Here is a 17,710-nt window from a genome sequence, read left to right as displayed (position 1 = left end):
CCTGGGGGGGGGACGGGAGTGTGATCGCTGCTCCCAGACGGCTCAGGGGTGGCCAGTGACTTCACAGGCTGCCTGCTCACAAAGCAACAGCCTCCCTCGCACCCTCCCTCTCTCTCTCTGGAGTTACTCTAGACTGGACCAGAGCAGCACGGGCAGGCGGTGTTGGGACGGCATCCAGGCCTGTGGAACCTGTGCCCTGCGGAGCAGGCGGGCGGGCGGGCAAGGCCGGCATCCAGGCAGGCGTGCAAGGTGGGTGCCTGGGCTCCGACTGACTTTCCCCACGGGGCGCCTGCCTGGGAGGAGGCAGACAGTGAAGGAGAGAGAGGCCAAGCCCTTGCCTCCGTCCTGCAGGATGGTATAAAATAGCAAAGGAAACCCCGTGGGGAGGCAGGGGCTGAGGGAGTGTAGGTGACCGCGTAGGATCACCGAAGTACCTGGCTTGGGGAGCTGGAGCCAGGACAAGCCTTGAGAGAGCCAGGCAGAGAGCCTAGAAAGTATCCAGATTTCGGCGCCAGGAGATACCCGTCGAATCTGCATCTGAAAACTGCCTTCCTCGCCCCAGGGGCAGGATATGACGCTCATCCTGGGTCACCAGGTCCCATCACCTAGCGAAACTCCACGAACTTTCTGGCCAACACCCTCTTACATACTCTGTCCACGCATATGTGTAATTTCACGTAAACGAAACACCGTGCATACTGTTTTCTCAGGGACGCTTGGAGAAAACAAACCCTTGAAATACGCCTGGCCCTCCCTGTGTCCCCCGAGAGCTGATGTGGACACACGGATACGCCGTCCTGCACAGCTACCTCCCGAGAGCATGACTGTGTCTCTACAAAAACGGAGCCTTGTTGATCTGCTCTGCATTTTGCTTTTCTTGAGCCCGAAGGTTTTATTGGTTTCCCTAAGCTAGTGGTTATCAACCAGACGGTTTTGGTCCCACCCAGGGACATTAGGCAATGTCTGCAGACATGTTTGGTTGTCACAACTTGGTGCTGGGGGGGGGGGGGACCCTTGGCATTCAGGGGGTGGAGAAGAGGGATGTTGCTCAACACCCCACCGCGCACAGGGCGCGCCCCTCCCCCACCGGAGATCAATCTGGCCCAGAGATCGGCGTCACCGAGGCAGAGAAGTCAGCCCTGGCCGCAGAGGGTTAATAATTTAATTAATGAGCAAATAGGAACATGGACCGTCCTTATAGCGTCTGTTGCTGGTCGTTAAGACGCTGACTGTGCAGAGAGCCACAGCCCATATCCTGGCCACAGTCGGACTCAGCTTCTTGTCACCGTGGATGTCCTGCGGTAAACAGCCCCACCAAGGAACATGGAGGACAGATATCTGGGCGGATGCAGCGGGTGGCGGGGGGGGGGGGGGGGGGGAGGGAGGGGAGTACCACCTGCCTTCTATGGTCATGAGTCAGACGCCCAGAGTGGACAGGGGCCCGTCGTGACCCTGATCCGTCTCTGGGGGCCACCCATCACACAACCACAGAAACCTCCCAGACGGTCAGGTGTACGGACAACCCCCCCCACACCGACCCGGGAGCTGCCCGAGACATCGCCGCTGTTCTGTATCTAGCCTCCTGGGCATGTGGGGCCAACTGTAATGCCTGTAAGTTACACGGAGCGTCTGGCTCTCTGGAACCTGCCGGAAGGAGGTGGAGGCTTCAGCTCCGCTCCAGCTGCCTCTCCGGAGAGAACACTCCATGCTCGGGAGGCAGGAGATCTCCTCCAAACTGAGAGAGTGAGTCTACGGAGAAGACACACTCCCAGGGTTCTCCCAGTGCTGGGTGGACAGAGCCTGGCTCTCCTGGGCCTGCTGCCCGGGGCCCGTGAGGTCACTCTGACTCTGTTTACCTGACAGGAGCAGGAGGGAGGAGCCATTGGCATTTCCTCCTGGCTCCCGACAGTGTTTACTCTGTCAGGCCAAGCCCGGGACACGTTTGCTGGGTGTGCCCCGACACGGGTAGGACGGGCAGCCGCTGTGGAGGACCGTGCATTGGAAAAGTCTCTTGGTGAGGGAGGCAGGGGCAAGCTGTGAGTTTCTGGTAGACGGTGGTGGGCCCTCGAGTGTGGTCTGAGGGTCCCGGAAGTCCCCCCTCCCCCGCTGGCCCGGCAGGTCTGCTTCCCCCTGTCTGTCCTAAGACTCAGCCCAGAGTCAGGCTCTGGGGGCAGATAGGAGCCCAAGTCCAGAAGGCGAAATCAGAATGGATCCCGGGGGGAATGGGCCAAGGTCTCCTGCGTGGCCCCCCTACTGGCCCACTCCCCCAATATCAACGTAGAGGAGGCTGGGTAGGAGCAAAGGTGACAGAGGGAGCTACCGGCGGCCCGGGGCCTCCTCCCTCCCCACTCTGCATGGATGTGGGCCATCCAGACCCTGTCCTCCTTCTTGGGGGCGTGGTCAGAGCGCAGCCTCACCTGGCTGTTGATGTTCTACAGCACGTAGCAGAGCAAGCGCTCTTGCGATGGAGCGTGTGAAAGATCACTCTGTTGACATCAGCAGCCAGGTTCTAATCTCCTCCTATCCTCAGTACCTTCCTCATCTGAGGCCTCAGTTTCCTGAGTTGGAAGACAGCACCTGGAAGGCTGGCCAAGGCTGCAAAGAGGAACAGAGAGGCAATCAGGCGGCAGTCAGGTGGCTGGAGCCGGTGACGTGGATGGAGATGGGGGTTGGGGGGGCGGCTGCTGGGCCCGCATGAGAGTCATTCGATGTGGGGTGGCTCTCAGTAACAGCTAGCACATGCACCAGATTTTAGAGACCAGGTCAGCCATTCAGAGCAATCCGTTAGGAAGGGGGTTCAATCACCATTCTGCGGGTGCGGAGGGCATGGTGGGACCGCGAGGCGGCTGGGCTGCTGAGTCTGAGATCTGCTGGTGCCCTCTGCCCCCACTCCAACCTTTCAGAGAGGTACCTGCGCTGCCCATCTGCTAAAAACCCTCCAAAAGCTCCAAACTCAAAATAAAAGGTGCGTCCCCTCCCCTCCCAGCCCCTCTGACAGCAAATGGGTCCTAGCTGGCCCCTTTTCCCTCACTTCCCCCTCCTTCGCTGGCTCAGGGGTCTTTGCCCCCACTGCCCATGGGACTTTTGCCTGTTCTGTGGGTTTCTGAATGCCCTGCTCCTAGGACAGTGTCCCTCTGTAGATGCTCCAGTGAGCACCGTTGATAGAAGGGAGGAAGGAAGACCGGGTCTCTTATTTCCACCCTGGGGCAGCTGGTGTGGCCCCGCTCCCCTCTTGCACGGCCATCGAACCTACCTCTGGGATCCTCATCACCCTCACCTATACCTGACTGCTCAGGTGTACGTCTTGCCTAAAAGACAGGGCGCCCCTAGGTTGTCTGTTTCATAAACTGACAAATCGATTTTGGATTCTGCAAATTTCAGCAGCATTTTGGTTGTGCCTGTCACAATGAAAGGATGGGGTGGGGGGAATGTTATAGTTTTCTGAATTCACGCCTAGAGATCGGACACCATCTCAAAACGACACAATTCTATTTTATGCGAACAAAAGCTGGAAAAGTGACTTTGGGTTTGTCAGGGTGCTAAAAATAACCACTCTGCCTATTTATCTTTGCTCCCAGTTGTGTGCTGCCAAGCGCACACAAACAGAGGGAAATCATTTTCTCCCAGCCTTCCAGTATTTTCCAGTTTCCTATTGAAAGTCAGCATCACACAGTTGCATGAGCAATTACTCCTTAACTGTGTCCTTTTCCTGCACTTACAGCCCTCCTAGATAACACACGCCCTGCGGGCAGGAGGGAGGTCCTGTGTATAACACCACCACCAACCGCAGAGGGGCTCGGGGGCAGCCTCGGTGACAGACAGGTACACAGGGACCCTGGTGGCCACAGTTTGCATGCCATCTGCGCCTCCAAGATCCCGGCCTTTCCTGGAACACAGAACTGTTTTGGGAAAAGTCCTTCAGCCCCACATTTGTGGGCTAAGGGAGGAAACTGTGAGCAGAGCCCAGCAAACGCTTTCCATCCAATCCTACTGCGTCCTGAACTCCAAGGCCCACCCCCCACTGGCTCTTGTTGGCTGGTCAAAAATATGGCCAGTTTATATAAAATCCTGTTTTGTTCATAGTAACCACTCCCCCTCCCCCTCCATCTGAACTGGTCAACCGCACTTAAAATTCTAAGACCTGCATTTGAGACAGGAATCTTCACGAAGCTTCCTGAGGCCACCTACCAAGGGGGGCATGGGCAGGGGGCGGCGGGGAATGACCCCTGCTCTGAAGCGCACACATCCCTTTGGCTCCATCCCTAGCCGAGGGACCCCAGGGGTGGAAGGGAATCAGGCAGCGTTCGCCTCCAAGCCGGAGGGGAAGGGGCAGTCGGCGGGCGCCTGGTGCCGTTGAGGGGTGGGCTGCGAGTCCCAAGTGCTGAGTCAGGGCCCCGTGGGCGCTGCCCGCCCCGCGGCTGCCACCCCAACCTCGGGCGATCTCGGGGGGCGCCGGGGGGAGGGGGGCTGCGGGGCGCGGCCGGGGGCCAGGTGCGCAGCTGCGGGCGGGGGTGGGGGCCAGACGTGTCCGCCGGTCTGGGCACAACAAAGCCGAGTTTGGGGGAGGGCGGGGAGGCGCGGGAGGCGCGCGGGGAGGGGGCGGCCCGGAGCTGCCGGAGCCGCATTGGCCGCCCGCCACCGGGGGGCGGAGCCGGCTCGCCCCGGAGCGCAATAAAAGGCCGGCTCGGCCCGCGCCCGCAGCGCACGCATCCATAGAAGGCAGTGGAAGCCGCCGGCGCCGGGTCGCGCGCTCGCTCGCTCGCCCGCCCGCCCGCCTCGCCGCCCCCACCCGTCTCCTCGCCGCCGCGTGAGCCGCGCCCCACGCCCCGCGCGCCCCCCTCTCCGGCCCGCGACAAAGACCCGGGAAAGTTTGCGCGGGCGAGCGCGGGCCAGGTGCGGAGGGCGCGCCCGCGGAGCGCAGCGAGCCCCGCGCGGTCCCGGCGCGCCCAGAGGCCAGCGCCCGCAGAGCCGGCGGAGGCGGCCGAGCCCCGCGCCCCGCGCCCCGCGCCCCCGCCCGCCATGGGCTCCGCGGCCCGCAGCCTGCGGCTCGCGCTGGGCCTGCTGCTGCTGCTGGGGACGCTGCTGCGCCGGGCCGACGCCTGCAGCTGCTCCCCCGTGCACCCGCAACAGGCGTTTTGCAATGCAGACGTAGGTAAGGACGGCGACCCCGCCCCGGCCCGGTGCCCGCCTCCCCGAGGGTCCGCGGGCGCCGCGCCCGCCCGCAGCTGGCCGAGGGGCCCACGCCCCGGACCCTGGCCCTCGGGCCTTCTCGAATCCTGCAAGTGGACGCCAAAATCGCACTTTTTTTTTCCACCCCCTTCCGTCTCCCTTTCTTTGCTTCTCTGCCGAGATGCTTCTCAACCTCAAAATTCCACCGAAATTCCGCTGCAGCTCCAGCCCCAGAGAAGGGAGCCAGGGAACGGATCGGGTTTTGGCAGGCGGAGGGCCCTGGGATGCCAGCGCGGGGGGCGGGGAGAGTGGGGGGACACCGCGTGGGACGGGGAGAGTTCCGGCGCCCGGGGGCTGGAGGCCTGGGGACCCCGGGAGAAACTTGCACGGATAACATGGAGCTGGCCTTCTGTGGCCTGGAGCTGAGTGCCAAAGGGCTTCTCTGCCTGGGCCCCTCCCTCCAGCCCCGTTTGGGGGTTCGCAGGATTAAACTGGGGCAGAGTGGAAGCTTCCCTCCTCTGGCCGGCTTCCCTGTGCTCAGAGGGGCAGCCCTGAGAGGCAGCTAGAGCCCCTTAATCTGCACCCTGCCCAGGGGGCACCCAACCCAGGGCCGTCGGTGGGGGGAGAGGGAGGAGGGTCCTTGAGTGGTTTGCACCCGGTGAGTGCTTTTTCAGGACATGCAAAAGAACGAGGCTGTGTGGGGCAAGTGGGGTTGTGTGGCTGTTTAGAATCCTCAAGAAAATATCTGTTACCCCCAGGACTCCTTACCCCCCCCCCCCCCCCAGTGTTGGGAGCAGGCAGGGGAGGGAGGAGAAGCCAGATACTAGGTGTGATCCACGCAGGAGCTGGGACAAGCGGGGAGAAGCCAGCAGAAATGGGAGGAACCAGCTGGGCCCCAGAGGTTTCCATGCAGGCCTCCAACTGCCCTGGTGAGGGTCAGCCAGGTTCTCCTGGGCCAAGTTCAGTTGAGCAGGAAGGACAGATGCCCAGCAGGTGGGCCACTGCAGCCCCCTATCCCGACCCTCCCCCCCCACCACCCCCAGGCTTTTCAACAGGTTTATGTTCTGCTCCTGAGTCTCAGCCAGCCAAGCATCCGGTTGCCAGGCCACATGTGGTGGGGCTGGCCGCCCTCACCTGTGCAGACGCAGAGCCAGGGTCTCTGGGTTTCTTTTGTTGTCAGCCATGCCCTTCTCATCCCCCCCCCACCCCCATGGCTGCTGGCCACACCCCAGTTGGCCCTCTGAGCTGTTGCCAGCCCAGGAAGTGTTCATGGGTTCTTATCTGTGGGCCTCACATGGCTCTGGCCACCTGGGCGTGGGACGTGGTCCATGCCTATGGACTAGTTTTCCATAAAACCCGAGTTGGGGGGAGGTAAGGTCGGCTCCCCGATTTGGGTTTGGTGCTCAGCAGGATTTGACGGTGATGCACATAGGCCTCCTTCTGGGGTGTCTGCTGGGAGTCCCGGCCTGGCCAGGCCCCTTTGCTAAGAGCGAGGCCATACTTCTGACCATCAGGCCATGGGGCAGGATGGTCCCAAGGCTCAGAAGGAACCGAGTCTTGCAAGGTGCTTGGGCTTGGTTCGCAGGCACCAAGCAGGAAGGGGCTGGCCCTGGAGACCACCTCACGCTCTTTGGCCCCGGAGGGAGAATTCCTGGCCTCGTCCTGGCCCAGTAAGCTGAGGCAGCAAAGGGTCGGGGTCGAGGGGCTTCTTGCTTTGTGGTTCCTCTCTCTTCCGCCTGGATCTCCTGGCATTTGTGTCCCAATTCTCCAAATCAGAAGCATCGGAGATCCTAGACTTTTAACCCCGTCTCAGCTCGGAGGCCTGTCGGGTACCGACGCCAGACTTGCATTGCGACGCCCAGTTCGTTAGATTCCCGTGGCTGCTGTAGCGAATCACCAGAAACTGGGGGGTGAAGGGGGGGGGGTGCTTAAAACAACAGGAATTGCTTCTCTCACAGTGTAGGGGCCCAAAGCCCCAGATCAAGGTGTGGGTAGGATTGGCTCCTTCCGGGGGCCCCGAGGGGGAATTCGCTCTAGGTCTGTCTCGCAGCTTGGTCTGGCTGCTGGTGCTCCTTAGCTTGTGGACGCGTCCCTCCAGCCTGCGCTCTGTCTTTACGTGGGTCCGTCTGTGCGCGCGTCTGTCCAAATCTCTCTCTCCTTAGAAAGACCCCGATCACTGAGTTTCGGGCCCACTTGAATCCAGCATGACATCATCTTAACGTGATCACATCTGCAGAGACCCTATTTCCAAATAAGGTCACGTACGCAGGTTCTGGGTGGACCTGAATTTTGGGGGGAAGCTCGTCACCCACCGGCTGCCCCGGTCGGCCCCTCTGTGTTCGATCTCCTTGGGATACAGAGCCAAGGCACCCCAGGGTGGCCGTGGAGTAAACCTCACGGTGAAGGCCGTGGCCCTTCTGTGTCTGCTTCTCCTTTAAGTCCTGCTTGTATTCCCCACTTTGGCCCAGAACCGAGTTGCCTGGGGCTCTTTTAGAGACCACTCAAGGCTGGGTCCCTTTGTAAATACAGAGGGCCTGGCCTGGACCTCAGCTCTTGTGGTTTTAAAAGCGCCACAGGTGATTCCGTGCCACCACGGCCGGCTGTGGCCGCGACCCAGGGGCCCGTGAAGGGTGATGGCCTCACGCACACTGGGGTTACTAAACGCTGACCTTGAATGTGCTGTGCTGGCTCCTTTAATTGTCGGCTGGATGCAGGCTCGTTAACTGGCTTGGTGTCTACGAGAGGCAGTTGGCTTAAGAAATAGTCCGATCTCTGTCTGCCTGCCTGTGTAAGGGTTTCTGGGAGCTTGTAGGACCGGAACTGTGCTCAGGAAAAGGAGCTCATGATGAGGTTGTGAAATTTACGATGAAGGGAGCAGTAGGTAAGACCTGGGTTCCTCCTGGAAGGCCTTGTTCCCCATCCTTTCCAGGCAAATGAGGACAAACGGGAAACGTTTCCTGTCTCAGCCCTGCTCCCATGTGCTGCTGGTCCGTCTCCTACCACCTAATGGAGTCCGTGGCCGTCTACCGAGAGCCTGCCCAGCCCCCAGCCCCCGGTACCTGGCCACAGACCAGCTTTGGGCCTTTTCTTCAAGCAGTACCACCACGGAGGGAGCCTCCAGATACTGAGCCAGCTGAGAGACTTGGCCAGTTTGGGAGTCCTGGGTCAACCCAGGAGCTCCCTGGATCTGGCAAAGAAAATCTCACTTCAGGCTTGGGTGGCAGCACCCAAGGCCACGTGGCTCCAGAAGAGTGGCCCACGATGGTGTCTTTCTCAGGGTGCTCCCATCTCCAGAAACTGCTCTCGGCAAACCCCCTGGTGATCTCCGGCAGAGCGGAGAAAGGCCCACCGCCAAGGTCGGTTGCCGGGCCGGGCGGGCCAGACCGTGGCCACCTGCAGAAAACACACAGCGAGCATTCGGAAGTGGCCGTGTCTTCACTGGACGCACGTGTCCGGGAAGACCAGGGCAGATAAGACTCCCGTGAGTTAAATCAGGCCCTAAGTGCACGGGGGCCGGGTGGGGGTGGCTCTTTAAAACTGCCGTTGGCGAGTCCTATAGAGTGCTTGCCCGCTTGGTGTTGTGTATACCCTTTCACGGCGGGCTGTGTTTCAACAAGCCGTTATGGCGTGGCCGGCTCCGCCCCACGGGAGGCATTGTCCCCCGCCTTAGGAGGGGACCTCCGGACACCAGTGCCAGGCGGTGTGGGAGTGCTGGGTGTGTCAGGGTGGGCAGAGCCCCACAGTCCCCAACCCTGATGGCCACACTCCAGGTGCTTTGGGTAAATGATAAATCAAGTACCTGTGTGAGAGGGGAATGCATTTTTAGGATCCGGAAGTAGCAGGTTTTGAAGGGAGGGGGGCCACGGAGGGGACTGGAGCCCCTGGGCCCGGGTTTGGACAGCGTCCCTGGAAGGATGCATTCTCCCCAGGGAGTCCCTGGAACCTGGGCTGCTGGCATTTCCCGGGGTTGGGAGACAGAGGGCGGAGATGTATCCTAGACACATGCGTGCAGGTGGTGCCGGGCGTGGCCGGTGGGTGGAGGGAGCTCTCCCCACACCGTGGCCCCTGCCTGTGGGCTGAGGACTTGGTGTCAGCCTGCAGCCGGGACCCGCTCGGTCCTCGGGAATTTGCGGTTGGGGCCTGTGGTCTGTGAGCGGCAGGTGGGCTGGGCCCCTGCCTCTCTTCTGTGCTGTCTCAGCTGGGCTGCCGGGCAGACCCCCGTGCCGGGCGCACGGTCCAGATCCAATGGCAGCATTTGAGCGCATTGAGAACAAGGATGTGGACCCCTTCCCAGGCTTATGGGGTCGGCGGGGAGCGAGGGCGTGCAGCCACCCTAGGCCAGATGCAGAGCCACTGATGCGATGCCCGAGGCCTGCAGGTGTGGGTGAACCCCTCAGATTCCCAAGTGGCTAAGAGATATACCCGGAGGACCCTGGGAAGCGCAGCAGGAGAGAGAAGGGCCTGGAGGAGACCAGAGGAGAAAGAACAGCATGGTGGGCGGGGCCAGTGCTTCTCCCCTGCACCAGACGCTCCCTCACCCTTCCGCAAGCACGTGCACAAGGGACCAAGGGCAGGTAGCCCCATGACTAGGATGGTTTTCCTGGAAAGAGAAAAGCAGAGCTGAGGAGCCAAGGTGGGAGAGTGTGAGCCCTAAATCTGAGGACAGGGCTGGGGGACCATGCACCCAGACGTGGTTAGGTGCATCATCCATGGCGGCAGCGTGGGGGTGTGCTGAGCAAAGGGATCACCCACCCAGGGAACGGTGAGAGAGAGTTCCAGGTGCAGAGCAGGGGCGCAAGGGGCCAGATGACCCCTCCGTGGTGTATCACGTGCAGTCTGTGTCCCTTCCCAGGGGCCCAAGGCAAGCCTTTGAGGATGTGCACCTGTGGATGACAGCAGGGGTGGCCCCGGGACTTGGCTAGAAGGCAGATGTCTGAACTGGTCCCGAATTGGAGCCTTGTGGCTCGGGGCATGGGCACTGGTATTTTTTATTTGGAGTGTGCACCTGGGAGAGGGGCAGAGAGGGAGGGAGAGAGCGAATCCCAAGCAGGCTCCCCACTGTCGGCACAGAGCCCCATGTAATGCTTGATCTCTCCAACCGTGAGATCATGACCTGAGCCAAAATCAGGAGCCAGATGCTTAACTGACTGAGCCACCCAGGCCCTTCATGGGCATTGGTATTTATAAGACTGTCCAGGTGATTCTGGTACCTGCCAATGTTTGCACAGAGCAGTTGGCTCCAGTGTGGGCTACTCAGGACACTTTTGGTTTGAGAAAAGAATGTTCTCGGGGCTCCTGGGTGGCTCAGTCAGTTAGGCATCTGGCTCTTGATTTCGGCTCGGGTCATCATCTCACGGCTTGTGAGTTCAAGCCCCGTGTCAGGCTCTGCACAGTCAGTGCAGGATTGACAGCTTGGGATCCTCTCTCTCTGCCCCTCACCCGCTCATTCTCTCTCTCTCTCTCTCTCAAAATAAATTAAAAAAAAAAAAAAAAAGAATGTTCTAGATCTTTAGTATAGGCATTGACAGCTGTACTTGTACATAACTTTAAATGGGTAGATAGGTCTTGAGGCTGCTTGGCCAGACTTCTGTCTTGGTGCTAAAGGGTCTGAGCAGGAGTGGAGACAGAGGGCCGTGGGGGTGTCCGGCCAGGGGTTAAGCAGGTAGATGAGATGCCTAGAGTTTGGGAGCAGAGGTGGCTGAGGGAGGCGGGGAAGGGGGACTTCCAGACCGAGGGATGGTCAGGAGCACCTGTGTCTCAGAGGGCAGGTAGGATGAAGTTGACTCCCCCATCCAGACCTGGGAGCTCCCAGGACCCACTCCCCCAGCCCCTTGAGGTCTGAACTGGCTGGAATCCTTTGGTGCCTCCATCATTGCATGGAAAAGTGCACAGGACCCAGAGGAATCCTGTTTTGCAGCTGACAGAATTGGATCTGCTGTGTCTGAATAGTACCCCAGGTTAGGCTTCTGGAGACCCCAGCAAGGCGGACTGCACAAGTGTTTAAGAATCACATTGAGGTGGAGTCTTTCTAAGGAAGGGTCCTATCCTGGGCCGTAGGGACATCTATCCAAAGATAGACTGGGGGGTGGTGGTGGCGGGGGGGGGGGGGCGGGGGACACGGGTCTTGAGCCCTGAAACCGTAAGCAAAGCCGTGTGTCTGTGTGTGCGCACGCGTATGTGTGTGCGTGCCCGGATTTTCCGAGGCAGGGGCGGTGGCTTCCACCAGATTCTCAGAGGGCTGTGTGACCTCCAAGAGCCGGTTCGCTACCGTGGAAACAGCCATTGTATGGCCTGTAGGGGAGAGTGGAGAACGTGGGAAGAAGCGTCGCTGGAACCGAAATGCGGGCAGCTCTGAGCCCGGGTGCGGCAGTGGAGTCTGGAGTCCCGGCGATGGGACCCACTGCAGGATTTTGTGCGCGCCCCCCTCCCCGCAACTGTTAGATGTCAGGGTGGGGGAGGGGCACAAAGCTGCGGGCAGGAGAGCGATTTTTTTTTTTAATGTTTTATTTTTGAGACAGAGAGAGACAGAGCAGGAGCAGGGGAGGGGCGGCAGAGAGACAGGGAGACACAGAACCGGAAGCAGGCTCCAGGCTCCGAGCTGTCAGCGCAGAGCCCGATGTGGGGCTCGAACTCACAAACCGCGAGATCATGACCTGAGCCGAAGTCGGACGCTTAATGGACTGAGCCACCCAGGCGCCCCGATTTTAAGGGGCCTGCAGTTCTCAGGAGCCCGTGCCTGCAGTGGGGGAGGTCTCGGGAGACAGAAGGCAGGTGTAGCAACTGGTGGGGCTGGTGGGGAGGGCACGGGCGGGAAGGGCTCGTGGGGGCTCGTCTCTGGAGTTCGCCCTCAGTGCCCAGAGACCAGGTGTCCCCTCACGTGCTCAGGGCTACCCTCCCGTTTAGTTCTGCTGGGATACAGAGCCTGGGTCTACACGGGAAAGCCTCTGGCCGTGGCTCAGCAGACGGTGGAAAATCGGGGCGGGCGGGGGGGCCCCGGGAGGGAAGGGGAAGTCGAGTCAGCAGGAAACGAGGGAGCTGGCTTTTATAACAAGCCTGTTAAGGAGGCCGCTGTGCAGCCCCATGCCGGCGTCCAGAGGGGTGAGGTCCTGGGCCGGTGCCCTCTGCCCCAGTTTCTCCAGCTCCAAACGGATGGTAAATTACTTACTTGCTAGGGTTGTGGGCGAGGATCACAAGAACAAGCAGAGGTAAAATGCTTAGGACGCTGCTCACAGGAGGTTCTGGTGTGTGTGTGTTTTGGGGGGGGGGGTGTTCGCTGTCTCCACGTGAGACCCTGTGCTGTGCGCACCACCCCCACCGAACAGAGCAGAGGCCGTGGTGATCGATCGCACAGGGAAGGGAGCTGGGGAGACACAGGCCGGGTTCCCGGGCCGCCTGCGGGCAGCCAGGCAGGAAATGATCCTAAGTTTGGGAAGGGCACAGGACGGGGACCGTGACAATAACGGCTGTTGCTAGTAAGTGCCGAGTGCTTGCAGGTATGTCCGCGTGTTCCTGGTGTTAGCCCTGCCCGTTCAGTTGTTATTCCCATTTTACAGAAGGTCACGGCGAGGCACGGCTGATGAGGTCACTTGCTCGGGGTCGTGCAGCGGGCAGGTAGCCGAGAAGACGGGAGGTGTTAATAGAGGAGCCCGACCTTCGGGATTCTGAGCCACGAGAGCTTGGCTGGGGCGGGAGGGTGGAGGGTGGAGGGTGAAAGACCTCTCGCTCAGAGCTTAGCCCGTCGACTGCAGATGAGCAAATAAATGAAGCTCTATCCTGACAGCAAAATATTCAGCTGTCATTTTCAGCGGTGTTACGGATTCATGTTTGTGACCTAGAAGAATCTTTAGGACGTATTTAAAGTTTTTTTTTAAATGTTTTTATTTATTTTTGAGACAGAGAGACAGAGCAGGAGCAGGGGAGGGGCAGAGAGAGAGGGAGACACAGAATCTGGAGCAGGCTCCAGGCTGCGAGCTGCCAGCACAGAGCCCGACGCGGGGCTCGAATTCACGGACCGTGAGATCATGACCTGAGCCAAAGTCGGACGTTTAACTGACTAAGCCACCCAGGCGCCCCAGGACGTGTTTATTTTAAAAGTCCAGTTGCACTGAGTGCTTTCAAATTTATTTTATTTATTTAGTTTTATTTATTTTGTTCTTTAATTTTATCTTATTTTGTTTATTAGTTTTTAAATTTTATTTAAATCCAAGTTAGTTAAACTGTTGTGTAATACTGGCTTCAGGAGTCGAAATCAGGGATTCATCACTTACATACAGCACCCGGTGCCCATCCCAACAGGTGCCCCCCCCTTAATGCCCATCCCCCATTTAGCCCCTCCCCCCCACCCAACTCCCCTCCAGCAGCCCTCAGTTTGTTCTCTGTATTTAAGAGTCTCTTACGGTGTGCCTCCCTCTCTCTTTTTGTCTTATGTTTCCTTCCTTTCCCCCATTTTTATTTTTTTAGGTTTATTTTCATTTATTTCGAGAGAGAGAGAGGGAGACTAAGCCCAAACAGGCTCCACGCCGTCAGCACAGAGCTGGGCTCGGACCCTGTGAATCGTGAGATCATGACGTGAGCCGAAATCATGGGTCAGACGCTTAACCAACTGAGCCACCCAGCACCCCTGCTTTCGCATTTTAAACATTCTCTCCCCCGGGGCGCCTGGGTGGCTGAGTCGGTGAAGCGTCCGACTTTGGCTCAGGTCATGATCTCACAGTCTGTGGGTTCGAGCCCCACATCGGGCTCTGTGCTGGCAGCTCGGAGCCTGGAGCCTGCTTCGGATTCTGTGTCTCCCTTGCTCTCTGCCCCTCCCCCACTTGCTCTCTCTCTCTCTCTCTCTCTCTCTCTCAAAAATAAACATTAAAAAAGAGGAAAAGGAAATGGAAGGACAGAGTGAGGTTCCCTCGGGAGGGGAGAGGCGGAGGAGAGGCCCCCATGTGATCGGGTGAAGGTGCTGAGCCTGGGGACACGTGCCGCCCCAGAGCCGCCTGACTTTGCCTTGGGTCCCCCGAGAAGCGGTCACACTGAAGGGTTCGTGGCCCCTCAGGACACCCGTCATGCTTCATGCGCCTCGGAGACGGGCCGTGAGTTCCGTCGGCTTTACTGAGGTGCGGTTCCCATATGGCTGTTCATCTGTTCCAGGTGTAGGAGTCTGGTTTTTAGTACATTCGTGGGGGTGAGCGGCCGTCACCGCTGGCTGATTTCACAAGGGCCAGGGGACCCTGAACTGGGTTCCCTTTGCGGTTTCTTAGCGGGAGGCGTGGGGTGGCCCTCAGCCTCCTCCCACCGCCGGAGCCTGCTGTTCTAACCCGGTGTCCTGGGGTGCAGCCCCGTGCGCCAGGAGTTCGAGGCCCACAGCGGCTTCTGAGCCGGGCAGCAGAGCCGAGCGGTGGGCAGTGTGGCACACAGAGCCCGGTCGGGGGCCGTTGGGCCCCGGCCGGACCCAAGCCGAGCCCTGGGCCGTCGTGAGGGCCGGCTGCACGTGTGGGCTTTCTGGTGCCGGCTCCCCTCTCCCCTGTTGGCCTGTGGGGTGTCACTCCCCGAACTGACCTCAAAGATGCGGTGAATCCACCCCCCCCCCCCTTCTGGGCTCGAGCCGGCGAGCACAGTGGCAGAGATGAGCTGCAGGGCAAAACCCCGGCTTTCTGCCGTGGAACGTTGCATGGGCAGAGAGACCCCGAGATCACATCGGCGTGTCCTTGGGGACAGGACCTGGCTTGGGGTGAGGCTTTACTTGTCCCTTTCTGGTCTATACTCTGGAGATGTTGGTTGGGCCTTCCTGGCAGCCCCATGAGGGGCTGGGGGCACCTTCACAGAGCCGGTGAGGCACGAGACCACAGCACCGGGCTTTGCCCTCACCCCTGTCACTGTCATCGAAGGCGCTGGTTAGAAAGCATTTCAACTGCTGATTCTTCACCAAGGCCAAGGGCGGGATGAGAAAGCAGACCGACATGTTAGAGAAAAAAGACAAAGTAGAAGGTACTGGGAGAAAGGCCAGCCAGAAGTGGTTCCGAATCCCAACCCCTGTGCCCGTCTGAGTCTCCATTTCCTCTTCCGTACGAGCAGGATTGAACTTCTGGAGGCCGTGCCCTCGTAGACGCTAAGTAAGGCTCTGCGAAAGAGTGCGGTGCAGGGGGACGGGGGCCTCGACGGCCGTCGGTCCCCCTCCCACTGCACCCAGGATTCTGAGACCCAGCACGATGCTCCGTCCCGGAGCTCTTTAGGGAGAGGCCGCAGCTGGCGCGGGAAATAAACCTGCGTCGTTCCTGGCCAGCTCTGGCCGCTGAAGCCCAGCCGGGCTGTCCTGGGGCCAGCTCGCGGCAGCGGCCTTCCTCCCTCTGTCCGGATGGGGAGTTCAGGGCTCGAGGGTGGACTCACGGTGAGGCCACGTGTCAGGAGGACCGTCTGCTTGATGATCACACGAGATCGTAGCGCCAAGGAGAGATCGTGCCTTCGACCGTCCGCGGCTCCGCCTCTGTGGCTGGTCACGCCCGGGGGCTGAGAGAGAGTTCACCGTGCCGCGTTGGCTGACCCTCCCCAGGCCACCCTGTCCTCCCCCAGGTCCCGTGAGGTGCAAGAGAGCAGAAAGCAAGGACAGGAGTGAGAATAAAGCCAGGAGTGTGTTGCACGCAGAGGTGTGGGTGCAGTGATACCCAAACGCAGTGATACCGTTTGGGCCGTGTGTCTTGCGTGTTGACACGTACCCAGCGGGATCTGGGCTCACGTCACCACCGGGCGCTGCCACGCCGAGGAAGATTACCTGACCCTTTGCCCAGGTCACAAGGCCACTGGGCGTCCCGGCCGCAGTCCCAGCCCGGAGTCCAGGGTGCTTTGGAGAGCTGGCGCTCCATTTGTCAGGGGCCGGGAAAGAGGGGACTTGGCATCACTTGTGGGCTTCAGGTCCGTGGAGAGGGTCCTGTTCCGTTCGGAGGAGAGTGCGTGTTTCAGGAGGATTGTGGCGGCCCCTGTGGCCGGTTGGCTTTGGGGGCACGTAAGGCGCCCTGCTTTTTGGGTACAGGGTTATTAGTTGGACGTGTGTACCCAAGTGCTCTCCTGGGGGCTTCTCTCTACAGCTCTCCTGGCATTTAACCTTCAATTTTTAAGTTTCTGGGAGGAAAGCACCAGCCTGGCATCTCAGGAGGGGGGGAGGGTTGTGCTAGAGCAGAGCCAGGATGCAGGCCGCCCAGTTGCGTACATCTTGTCCCCTCATCCGAGGTGGCTCCAGGACGGAGAAGGAAGGAACAAATCTATAGCGGCCTCAGCTTTTTGTGCACCAGTTCTGGAAGGCAGGGATTGAAAACCCAGGGCTCATCGCCCCCAATTGTACGTCTCTTAGATGAAGATACCAGCTGTCGAGGCCTTCCCAGCACAGAAGGGCCTCCCGTGTCCCTTCCTGGTCCCGAGGCCTCGGTGAGGCCGGTGAGGCCGCTGTCCTCTCCTGTCTGGACGGGGACTGGTTGGATGACTCACCCAAGGTCACGCAGCTGAGGGCTCAGGCCAGGAATGCAAGGAGCCTGGTCCTGGCACGCGTCTCTAGAAATGGGACCGGATGTCACAGCTTTGGACTTCCCGTGGCTTGGTTCATCTGGCTGAGGGGCTTGCTGTCCTTGGGAGGGCTTGGCTGTAGGATTCTGTCTTAACCCGAGCAGTTGAGAGGCTCGGAAGGGCATTTCGGCTTTGCCACTCGGGGGCTTTAAAAATCAGTCTCCCGTCTTATCAGGCAGCCCTGTATCTAGGCATCTTCTGAGGGAAGGAATTCGGCACACGTGCCAGCGTTCAGTCAGGATATTCATTTCCGTCTCGTTTGTCTTAGGGAAGCGTTAGAAACACCTACATACACAGCAGCAGGGGAGCAGTTAAATAAATCACAGCTTCTGATGCTCTGCGGGACCAAATGGTGTACAATTTTTTTTTTTAATTTTTTTTTCAACGTTTTTTATTTATTTTTGGGACAGAGAGAGACAGAGCATGAACGGGGGAGGGGCAGAGAGAGAGGGAGACACAGAATCGGAAACAGGCTCCAGGCTCCGAGCCATCAGCCCAGAGCCTGATGCGGGGCTCGAACTCACGGACTGCGAGATCGTGACCTGGCTGAAGTCGGACGCTTAACCGACTGCGCCACCCAGGCGCCCCGAATTTTTTTTTTTTTTAACGCGGCGTGTTCAGATGGGGGTGGGAAATGAGACGTTCTCTTACAAGTGTGCGGTTCCTAATTTTTCTATGATGCGTGTGAATGACACGTGTCGTTTTTGAAGTTAAGGTTCACGAAGGTGCGGGTCGAACCGCGGAGCGCAGCAGTACGGGCCTGGGCTTGAGCTGGCTGGTCCTACGCTGGTGGTGGGCCCAGAGAGGAAATGCCGTCGAGCAGGGCAGGTCAACGCAGAGCAGGGGAGCTGTTGCTGAGGTGGTGTTAGGAGGACCGGGGCTCGGGAGAAATGTCTTCGACGGTGGTGGCCATACCGGGACGTTCTGGAAGGCCGTCAGGGGTCCCCTAAGCTGTAACATTTGGAAGCCGTGTTTATCCCACCCCCCACCCCCACCCCGA

General features: G+C 59.6%; 1 protein-coding gene across 2 annotated transcripts in view; it reads left to right on the top strand.

Annotated features, from left to right (window-relative positions):
• The first annotated feature begins 1,718 nt into the window (after positions 1-1,718).
• TIMP2 (TIMP metallopeptidase inhibitor 2) overlaps positions 1,719-17,710 on the top strand; it is a 49,260-nt gene continuing 33,268 nt past the window's right edge. Inside the window, exon 1 of one of the 2 annotated variants that reach the window (XM_086688189.1) lies at positions 1,719-1,743. In XM_086688189.1, the coding sequence (XP_086544315.1) occupies position 1,743 (1 nt within the window). In that variant the 5' untranslated portion in view covers positions 1,719-1,742. Of the gene's footprint in view, positions 1,744-4,726; positions 5,153-17,710 lie in introns of those variants that run through there. The other variant, XM_086688188.1, reaches the window with a different exon arrangement.

This window comes from Puma concolor, chromosome E1 (assembly GCF_028749965.1).
Source record: "Puma concolor isolate L17-30 chromosome E1, mPumCon1.1.hap2, whole genome shotgun sequence".
NCBI lineage: Eukaryota > Metazoa > Chordata > Mammalia > Carnivora > Felidae > Puma > Puma concolor.
This window is presented reverse-complemented; position numbering and strand designations above follow the sequence as displayed.